The sequence below is a fragment of the Rhinopithecus bieti genome, unplaced genomic scaffold (assembly GCF_001698545.2).
Source record: "Rhinopithecus bieti isolate Rb0 unplaced genomic scaffold, ASM169854v2 scaffold_44745, whole genome shotgun sequence".
Lineage (NCBI taxonomy): Eukaryota > Metazoa > Chordata > Mammalia > Primates > Cercopithecidae > Rhinopithecus > Rhinopithecus bieti.
In genome coordinates this window covers 595,703-605,266 of record NW_016818280.1, presented here as the reverse complement: position 1 = coordinate 605,266, position 9,564 = coordinate 595,703, and the positions used below count along the sequence as shown (strand labels likewise).

The 9,564-nt window shown below is 65.2% G+C and overlaps 2 protein-coding genes across 5 annotated transcripts in view; both read left to right on the top strand.

Annotated features, from left to right (window-relative positions):
- SEPTIN5 (septin 5) overlaps positions 1-7,047 on the top strand; it is a 12,076-nt gene extending 5,029 nt beyond the window's left edge. The window contains exons 1-11 of one of the 4 annotated variants that reach the window (XM_017856673.1): positions 1,664-2,556; positions 3,339-3,435; positions 3,543-3,629; positions 3,852-3,975; positions 4,057-4,191; positions 4,286-4,403; positions 4,505-4,606; positions 5,364-5,460; positions 5,546-5,681; positions 5,953-6,055; positions 6,152-7,044. In XM_017856673.1, coding sequence (XP_017712162.1) covers positions 2,476-2,556; positions 3,339-3,435; positions 3,543-3,629; positions 3,852-3,975; positions 4,057-4,191; positions 4,286-4,403; positions 4,505-4,606; positions 5,364-5,460; positions 5,546-5,681; positions 5,953-6,055; positions 6,152-6,208 — 1,137 coding nt within the window. In that variant the 5' untranslated portion in view covers positions 1,664-2,475 and the 3' untranslated portion in view covers positions 6,209-7,044. Of the gene's footprint in view, positions 1-1,663; positions 2,557-2,927; positions 2,948-3,338; positions 3,436-3,542; positions 3,630-3,851; positions 3,976-4,056; positions 4,192-4,285; positions 4,404-4,504; positions 4,607-5,363; positions 5,461-5,545; positions 5,682-5,952; positions 6,056-6,151 lie in introns of those variants that run through there. The other 3 variants (XM_017856675.1, XM_017856674.1, XM_017856676.1) reach the window with 3 other exon arrangements.
- Positions 7,048-7,157: 110 nt separating this feature from the next.
- Positions 7,158-8,507, top strand: GP1BB (glycoprotein Ib platelet subunit beta). Its single transcript, XM_017856677.1, has 2 exons — positions 7,158-7,304; positions 7,580-8,507. The coding sequence occupies exons 1-2, from the start codon at positions 7,295-7,297 to the stop codon at positions 8,194-8,196; spliced, it is 627 nt and encodes a 208-aa protein (XP_017712166.1). The 5' UTR covers positions 7,158-7,294; the 3' UTR covers positions 8,197-8,507.
- Positions 8,508-9,564: the final 1,057 nt, after the last annotated feature.

Genomic DNA, 9,564 nt, shown 5'->3' with positions numbered 1-9,564 from the left:
ACCAGTGGGTCTGGGGGAACTGGAAGCACATGGCAGCTTCCCTGCTGCCATAGTCGTTGGGCCTCAGCCTGTCCAAGCATTCTTTTTGTTCTTTGAAAGGGGGCTGTAGAGGCATTGGGGGAGCACCGTCACTACCCTCTGTGCCCCCGCCTCCTCGCAGGCAGCACCGGTGGTCTCTTGGCCCTGGCTGCTGCTCCCAGAGCTGACTCCGGTGATTCTAAGAGTGGAAGTGCCTGAGAGGCTGAGGCATTGGGAGGAGGTGGGCGCAGCTGTGTCATATGGCTCAGGAAGCCCTGGGAGTATCTTTTGTCACTTGAGGACAAGATAAAGGGGGTGGTAGGTAGGTAGGGCCCCTTCCTTGAGGCTCCCCCAGGGAATCCACAGGCCCTGACTGGGCCCAGTGGGTGGCAGGGCAGGTGGGTTGAATGCTGAGAGTGAGATTCTTGCCCTCCTGACCTGGGCCTCCCCAGAGCCTGTGCCTTACCAATGGGGAAACTGAGGCAGGCAGTCTGAGAGCCACACACTGTTAGACACCTCCTAGCCTGAGGCCTAGGCCCAGGGCTGTCTGTCTTCCTGGAGATGCCCTGGGCCCAAGATGCCAGCCTGTCTGGGTGGGTGCTGGGCTTCGAGGTGTGGACCCTCAGTTAGAAACTGGGTGGGACTCAGCCTAGAGGCTTCCTGCAGGTCAGGGCCATGGAAGGCTGGGGCCAGTGAGGAGGCTTTCTGGCAGCAAGGACTGAGGGATGCACTGGTAGAGCTGGGGGGCCTGGAGCCACCCCCTTTCCCTGGGATGAAAGGCTCTCCTGTTCCCAGCTGTGGGCCTGCCCCTCCTCCCCAGGTGCCAGAGGCTTCCAGGCCCCACAACAGGACCAGGGCCTGGACAGGCAGTGGAGGAGGTCCCTCAGCCAGGATAGCCTAAGGGAGGGCTGGTGGCGGATGGGGTGGGGCTGGGGCCTCCAACTTCTAATGTTCTAATGTGCAGAGACTGGGCCTGTACAGTCCTACCCTGGAACTTTTCCAGGCCCCATGTCCTGCTCTGCTGGGCTTGCCTGTTGGGATTCTACTGGGGTCATAGAGGTGGGTGGCCCACAGAGCGGAGCTCAGGAGACCCCCGCAGTCCCTGGAGTAGCCACATGGGAGGGAGGCCCGGCTGGCAGGAGCTCCCAGTCCCTCCAATCCTGTGGGTCAGAGCTGATGAAGTAGTTCAGAGGGCAAGGGAGTGTCCACGGAAGCACAGGGGAGATGGGTCTCATCCCACCCCTACCCCTGTCTCTGAGGGCAGGGCCACCTGGGGGCTGCAAGGCAGCTCATGGGTGACTGGTGTTTATTCAGCAGGCTGGCGGGGGCTTCCAAGTTTTGCAGGGACCTCCAGTACTCTGGCAACCTGCACCCTTCCCTTCCCTTCCCTTCTGTCCACCCTAAGCCTTTTAGGGGGCGGGCGGGGCTGGACTTCACAAAAGGTGGGCTCTGCCCTCCTCCGGTCCCCCGAATGTCTTGGGGCGCCGCACCGGGAAAGAGTCCACCAAACACACATGCACACACCCACCCACACGCACTCACACGCGCGTACACACACGCGCGCACACGCATGTACACACGCACATGCACGGGCACACACGCAGGCATTACACACACACAAGCATTACACACACCGGCACGGACGCGCACACACAAACACAAGCACACACACGCACGCACGCACAGGGGAGGTCAGCCCCAAGCAGGGCTGGGGAGGGGTGCAGGGCGCGGCGTGTCTGTGGGCGCCGTGACGCAGCCGGGAGGTTTTCGGGCAAGTCTGCGAGAAGACTGCCGGCCCTGAACGGGGCGGGTTCCCGCGCGGTTGCGCGTGGGTCCCGGGAGCGGCCTCTGGCGCCCTCTGGCGGGAAGAAGCCGCGCAGCACCTCTTGGGGTCGGAACGCGCGGCCGCTACCGACTCCAGGCCCGCCCCAGCCCGCGTGCAGAACCCGATAGTCCCCTTCTGCTGTCCCCTTCAGCCCGGACTGAGGCCCCGGGGGCGCGGCGGGGCTCCCGGTCCACGCGAGTCACGGCCCCTCAGCGCCTCGGCTCAGCCCTGCCCTCCGCAGCCGCTTTCGGGTGGCTCCGCCCGCGGCCCAATTTCCAGGCGACCGTTTCCCGGCGACGGCGGGCGGGGCCGTCTCTGCCGCCCCCCGCCGCGCGCTCCGCGGGCGCCTGCGACGCCCCGCCTCTGGCTCGGGTGCGGGAGCGGGGCCTGCCCGGGCTGCGACGCCGCCACAACTCGGGGCCAGTCTGCCCAGTCAGGGGATGGCTCGGGCGGCCTCGGGGTCGACGATCCCCCGGGTGGGCGACGTGCCCTGTTCAGGCCTCACTTCCCGCGTCCGCAAAACGGGGGGGAGAACGCAGCCTAAGACAGAGGTCCCTCGCCGTCGCCGGGCTCTGGTGGCCTGACCGGGCCGGGGGTCTGAGCGCGCCCGCCGGCCCGCGGGGGTCGCCGCGATGGACTCTCTGGCAGCGCCCCAGGACCGCCTGGTGGAACAGCTGCTGTCGCCGCGGACCCAGGCCCAGAGGCGGCTCAAGGTGCGTGTGTGGAGAGGGCGGAACGTGGGTCTGTGACCCCGCGGGCCCCGAGACTCGGCAGGGGTCCCTATCCCCGCGCGCCACTGCCCGCCAGCGCCTAGGCTCAGCCCTGCCCTCCGCAGCGGCCTCGGGGGTCCGCCGCCCCATGGTGGGCGATGTGCCCTGTCCAGGCCTCACTTCCTGCGTCCCCAAAACGGGGCGGAGAATGCGACCATGGGACCCCTCCAGGGGCCTCAAGGGTCTGCGGGGGCTGGGCGCCTGGGCGCGCGGGCGGGGTAGGCTCGGCGCCGCCGTCTATAAATAGGCGCTGCTCCGCCGCCGCCGCTGCCGCAGCCCCCGCGGCTGGATCCAGGCCAGGTGGGGCCTCCCGCCCCTGGCACTCTCCAGAGGGGTGAGTGTCGTCGAGGCCCCGAGCTTCTCCGGATTATGGAGGGCCTTAAGTGTGTCCCAGGGGTCCCAATCCTGTTGCCCTGTGCCCGAGGAGGGAGGACACCTCCTGTGCCTGCTGCAGCCTGACATCTCCCCAAGGGACAAACACAGCCTCGGTCCCTACAGAGCCCTCCCTGAGGTTGGGGCCAGGGGTGTCCTCTTCTGCTACCCCCTGGCCTGCCTTCTAATCTCCAGGCTTTTGCCCATGGGCCCTCCCCTCATTTTTGCCAGTGAAATGCCCCACCCTGGGAACCGTACCCTCTGCTGTCTCCTCATCCTGCATTTGGTAAGAGACAGGGTGTTGGGCTTCCAGAGAAACCTTTTGTCCCTAACCTATCCCCCCCTGCCCCCAGGACATTGACAAGCAGTACGTGGGCTTCGCCACACTGCCCAACCAGGTGCACCGCAAGTCAGTGAAGAAAGGCTTTGACTTCACGCTCATGGTGGCTGGTGAGTGGGCTGGGCTCCTCAGGGGAGTGGCTGGGGTCCCTGGCCAGCCACGCTCTGTCCTTGGAGCCCCAGACCTAACCCAGCTGCTTCTCTGTACCTGTGTGCAGGTGAGTCAGGCCTCGGGAAGTCCACACTGGTCCACAGCCTCTTCCTGACAGACTTATACAAGGACCGGAAGCTGCTCAGTGCTGAGGGTGAGTGGCCCCCAGGAGGCCCTGACACTGATCCCCAGCCCCTTCCATGGGACCTCTCTAAGGACTCCCTTCCAGGTCCAGCTCCCACTGTTCTGTTCTTGCGGTGTGGGTCCCCCGGGGGGTAGGGCCAAGGCACTAAGATGGATGAGGACAAGGGTCCTGGTTGCCAAGGGTGAGGGGCTGAGGGTTGGAGAGGCCCCTCCAGTGGCCCCTTTCCCGTAGAGCGCATCAGCCAGACGGTAGAGATTCTAAAGCACACAGTGGACATTGAGGAGAAGGGAGTCAAGCTGAAGCTCACCATCGTGGACACACCGGGATTCGGGGATGCCGTCAACAACACTGAGTGGTGAGCGAGGCCTACTGAGAAAGGCCCTGCCTAGGCGGCCACAGCACTCCAGGCCTGGCCTCACCTCCCTCCTGCCCACAGCTGGAAGCCCATCACCGACTATGTGGACCAGCAGTTTGAGCAGTACTTCCGCGACGAGAGCGGCCTCAACCGAAAGAACATCCAAGACAACCGAGTGCACTGCTGCCTGTACTTCATCTCCCCCTTCGGGCACGGGTGCGTGGCTGTCCTGGGGCCAGACTCAGGAGTACACCCCCTTACAATATGGCCCCTGGCTGTGCCTATGCCCACACTTGGCTGCTCTCGGCAGGCTGCGGCCAGTGGATGTGGGTTTCATGAAGGCGTTGCATGAGAAGGTTAACATCGTGCCTCTCATCGCCAAAGCTGACTGTCTTGTCCCCAGTGAGATCCGGAAACTGAAGGAGCGGGTGAGCTTGCCGCAGCACAGGGGCCTGGCCAGGGCCCTGGGGCTGAGGGTACACGGGGGACTTGACCGGCCTCAAATCTGACGGCCCTTGCCCCACCACAGATCCGGGAGGAGATTGACAAGTTTGGGATCCATGTATACCAGTTCCCTGAGTGTGATTCGGATGAGGATGAGGACTTCAAGCAGCAGGACCGGGAACTGAAGGTGAACATGCAGACTGCTGGGGCAGGGCGATGGAGGTGGCAAGGGGCAGAACCAGAGGGCCTGGTCTCCTTCACACTGGGCCTGCTGGAGGAGGGCAAGGTCAGCCCAGTTGGGTGCAAGAGTCATTTGTTCTAGGAGTAGAGGACCTGTACCCCCTTCATCCAGAACTAGAAGGCAAAGGTCACCATGTCTTTGCTTGGCTGGGGTGGGTCATGTGGGCCCCACATGGTGCTTGGCAGGTATGGAGCACTTGCCCAGATTCAGAAGTGCAACAGTGGGCCAGGCCCCCAACCCCAACCCTCTTTCCATGGGTTACCAGAGGAAGGGGCTGGCCCAGTGGCACACCCTGGTTCCCAGATTTCTGAGCTCCAGGGTTGGTGGCTTCAGGTACCCCAGCAACTCGAGTGGTGATGATGGAGACCATGCCAGGGGAAGGTGGCCACCAGGGCAGGGGCATCAGCACGGGGAGACATAGGCTTAGCCCTGGGGAGGGAAGGGGCAGCTTGAGAGTGTGGTTCTTGATGAGGGAGGAGATGAGGGTGGAGCATGCCTGGAAAGGCCCTGGCATGTGAGCCGCATGGGCTCTGTCTCCAGCCAGTGGCAGAAAGACCAGAAAGGGGCAACACCAGGATCTCTTTGAGGAGAGGTCGTTGATGGTGATGCTGGAGGGATGCCCTGGGAATTACATGCCCATTTCCCGTCAGTAACCCTGCAATTATGCTGACCGGGTGTGAGCCCTTCTCCCTCCTTCCCCCAGGAGAGCGCTCCCTTCGCTGTTATAGGCAGCAACACGGTGGTGGAGGCCAAGGGGCAGCGTGTCCGGGGCCGCCTGTACCCCTGGGGGATCGTGGAGGGTGAGTGGAGTCTTGGGGTACCAGGTCTGGTGGGGGAAGGCTGTCCTAGGCTGGCGCCAGCCCACCACCCACTCCCACCCCGCAGTGGAGAACCAGGCGCACTGCGACTTCGTGAAGCTGCGCAACATGCTCATCCGCACGCACATGCACGACCTCAAGGACGTGACGTGCGACGTGCACTACGAGAACTACCGCGCACACTGCATCCAGCAGATGACCAGGTGCGCTCCCCCTCCTCGAGCCAGACCTCACCCCTCCGGCCCTGCCCACGTCTCCATAACTGAGGGCCGGTCCTGGCAGCCCACCCAGGCTTGAACCTTGCACGATCCCCCAAATCGCCCCCCCTCCCAGAGTCTGGTTTCCCTAGAACCAGTCCAGGGCTGTGAGGGCTCCGGAGGGCAGGGCCTCAGCAGTAGCGGGGATGGGCCAGGCATCGCCAGCCCACGCTGAGCCTCCGGGTGGCGCCGCCCTGTCCATCCCTCCCCCCCGCAGCAAACTGACCCAGGACAGTCGCATGGAGAGCCCCATCCCGATCCTGCCGCTGCCCACCCCGGACGCCGAGACTGAGAAGCTTATCAGGATGAAGGATGAGGAAGTGTGTGGGGCGGTGGGGGTGGCGGAGGCGGGCGGCAGGGATGCGCTCCAACGGTGCTGCTCACCGGCCCGGTTGTCCCCGCCCCCCCGCCCGCAGCTGAGGCGCATGCAGGAGATGCTGCAGAGGATGAAGCAGCAGATGCAGGACCAGTGACGCTGGTCGCGGACACACCGTCTGTCTCCGGGATTCCCTCCCACCCCTGGACCCCAGACCGGACTGTTCCCGACCCGGAGACGCGGGGCCACAGCCCCCAGCTGACCCTAATTTATTCTCAGCACCACCCCCTCCCAGGTCATTGGTATCTGCTTCCGAGGGGCCTGGACCATAGCCCCGCCCAGCTGGCCCTCTCTGGCCTTGGGGGATCAGGAGCGAAGTTGGGCGGGACTTCAAAGATCCGCCTCTCTTGCCCTTCCCCCGCCCCCAGACGGTCACACCACCCAAACTGCAGGCCCTGCTCTAGCAGGCAGGCAAACCTAGGCAGAAGAGGATTTCCAGGGTTCTGGGTCTGTTCTCTGCCCCAATGCTGCAGAACGGACTTGGGAGCCCTCCTTTGCCTGCTCCCGCGGGTCACCCAGCAAGTGCTGAGACCCCATTTTCTGTCGAGGCTGGCCGGGTCTTCCCTTAGCCCCAGAAGCCCAGCGGGCAGGGTTGGGCTGAATCACATGGGAGCTCTCCAGACTTAAGGAGGTGAGAGGCTGCAAGGAGGGCGGGCCGTGACCATCCACACCCCTTCTCCACAGCCCGGCCTGACCTGGAGGACCCCCGGGGCACTGGGCGGTGAGCCACCTCCTGGCAACTCTCGGTGCCGTCCCCTGCCCTTGCTCGAGGCCTCTTCTCCCCAGCACAGCTGTGGTGTGCCGGGATCCCGAGCCTCGGCCTCCTGATCTTACCACCCGCATGATCCCTTCCCGCCACACGATGCTCCGTTTTGTTCCGTTGTGAATGCCGCGTCCTGTCCTGGTGACAGGAGAACAATGTTGGTGAACGTCGCAGCGGGTGTCCGAGTGCTCCGTGTGCCCCTGAAAGCGGGTGGGAGCGGAAGCCCCGGCGGCCTGCGGCCTCCGGCGATAGTGTGGTATCTGCCGCTGCAGCACGAGTCCGCGCGGCCTCTGGGCTATTTCTGGCCAGGCCGCAGCACTGTGGTCCGTGCGGGCGTGGCGGGGGCGGGAGCGCCTTATCGCTTGGCTCTCCCGCCTACGCGTCCCGCTCCAGAGTAAGCTGGGCCGCCGTCTTCTAGCCATGGGCTCCGGTGAGTCTGGAGTCCGGTCGGGTCCCCGGCTGCTCCCTAGGCCGACCCGGGTTGAGAGGCGCTCTGGTCCTTTGGCTGCAGCTGGGAGAGACTTGGGTCAGACTTAGAGGGGACTTCCAGCCGGCGTGCGGGATGGTCAGGGTGGAGAGGCTGGCGGGCCACAGGGACGCCGGGCATCAGGGGCTGGATGGAGCCGGGCTGGCGCTCTGGGTACTCAGAGACGTCGCCCAGGTGCCCCGCCGACCGCCCGGCTCACTGCGGCGCTTCCCTTGCAGGGCCGCGCGGGGCGCTGAGCTTACTGCTCCTGATGCTGGCGCCGCCGAGCCGCCCGGCCGCAGGTTGCCCGGCGCCCTGTAGCTGCGCGGGGACACTCGTGGACTGCGGGCGCCGCGGGCTGACTTGGGCCTCGCTGCCGACCTCCTTTCCTGTCGACACAACCGAGCTGGTGCTGACCGGCAACAACCTGACGGCGCTGCCGTCGGGGCTGCTGGACGCGCTGCCCGCGCTGCGCACCGCACACCTGGGCGCCAACCCCTGGCGCTGCGACTGCCGCCTTGTGCCGCTGCGCGCCTGGCTGGCCGGCCGCCCCGAGCGTGCGCCCTACCGCGACCTGCGTTGCGTGGCGCCCCCAGCGCTGCGCGGCCGCCTGCTGCCCTACCTAGCCGAGGACGAGCTGCGCGCCGCTTGTGCTCCCGGCCCGCTCTGCTGGGGGGCGCTGGCGGCGCAGCTTGCGTTGCTGGGCCTTGGGCTGCTGCACGCGTTGCTGCTGGTGCTGCTGCTGTGCCGCCTGCGGAGGCTGCGCGCCCGCGCCCGCGCTCGCGCCCGCGACGCACTCCGGCTGTCGCTGACCGACCCACTGGTGGCCGACCGAGACGGAACCGACGAGTCCTGAGGAGAGAACCGGCGCGTCCTGAGGAGAGAACTGGCGCTGGGCAACGCGGACCTGCAAACTCGACCCGACGCTACCCGAGGGGCCCTCGCGCCAACCTGGACCGGTCTCCGCCTCCTCCGCTGTCCAATCTCTCATACCCACCCCACCTGCAGGCCCAGACCACGTGGGACAGAACTCCTGCCCACCCTGCCCCGAGGGAGGCGAACCCACACCTCCAGGCTTGGGAGGACCATGGGGCACAATGCTGTCCAGACCCTGCCTGCGTCTCCCCTCCAAACTCTGGTGCTGAATAAACCCTTCTGGCCTCTGCACGACTGACCTGGAAATTCCCCTCGCCAAACCCAGGAAAAGTCCCCAGGAGGCGGTTCAAGGGGACACAAACACTTCCTCACATGCCCACCCTAATCTCAGGGGCAGACAGGAGTCAGTGGGTGAACACTCCCCTTCCAGTCACACTCCCAAAAGGCTACATGGGAAGGCATGAGAGAGATGCTAAGTGATAACTTGGGGGCCAGCGAGGATGCTGTGGGGACAGTGAGGACCCTGTGGGGGCGGTGAGGACGCTGTGGGGGCGGTGAGGACGCTGTGGACACAGTATGCTGTGGGGACAATGGGGATGCTGTGGAGAGTAAGGACGCTGTGGGGACAGTGAGGACGCTGTGGGGATGCTGTGGGGACAGTGAGGATGCTGTGGGGACAGTGAGGACCCTGTGAGGGCGGTGAGGACGCTGTGGATACAGCATGCTGTGGGGACAGTGGGGACGCTGTGGACAGTGAGGACGCTGTGGGGGCGGTGAGGATGCTGTGGACGCCGTGAGGACGCTGTGGGGACAATGAGGACATGGGACAGTGAGGACACTGGACAATGACGCAATGGAGATGCTGTGGGGATGGCAAGGACGTGGTAGACAGGGCGCTGTGGGGGCGGTGAGGACGCTGTGGACAGTGAGGACGCTGTGGGGACAATGAGGACACTGGACAGTGAAGACGTAATGGGGACACTGTGGGGGCAGTGAGAACACTGTGGATGCGGTGAGGATGCTGTGTAGTCAGTGAGGACGCTGTGGGGACACCGTGGGGACAGTGAGGACGCTATGGGGACAGTGAGGACACTGAATACAGCATGCTGTGGGGACAGTGGGGACACTGGACAGTGAGGATGCTGTGGGGACGGCAAGGATGCTGTGGGGGCGGTGAGGACGCTGTGGGGACAGTGAGGACACTGTGGACAGTGAGGACGCTGTGAGGGCGGTGAGGACACTGAACAGTGAGGATGCTGTAGAGACGGTGAGGACGCTGTGGGGGCGGTGAGGGCGCTGTGGGGGCGGTGAGGGCGCTGTGGGGGCGGTGAGGGCGCTGTGGGGGCGG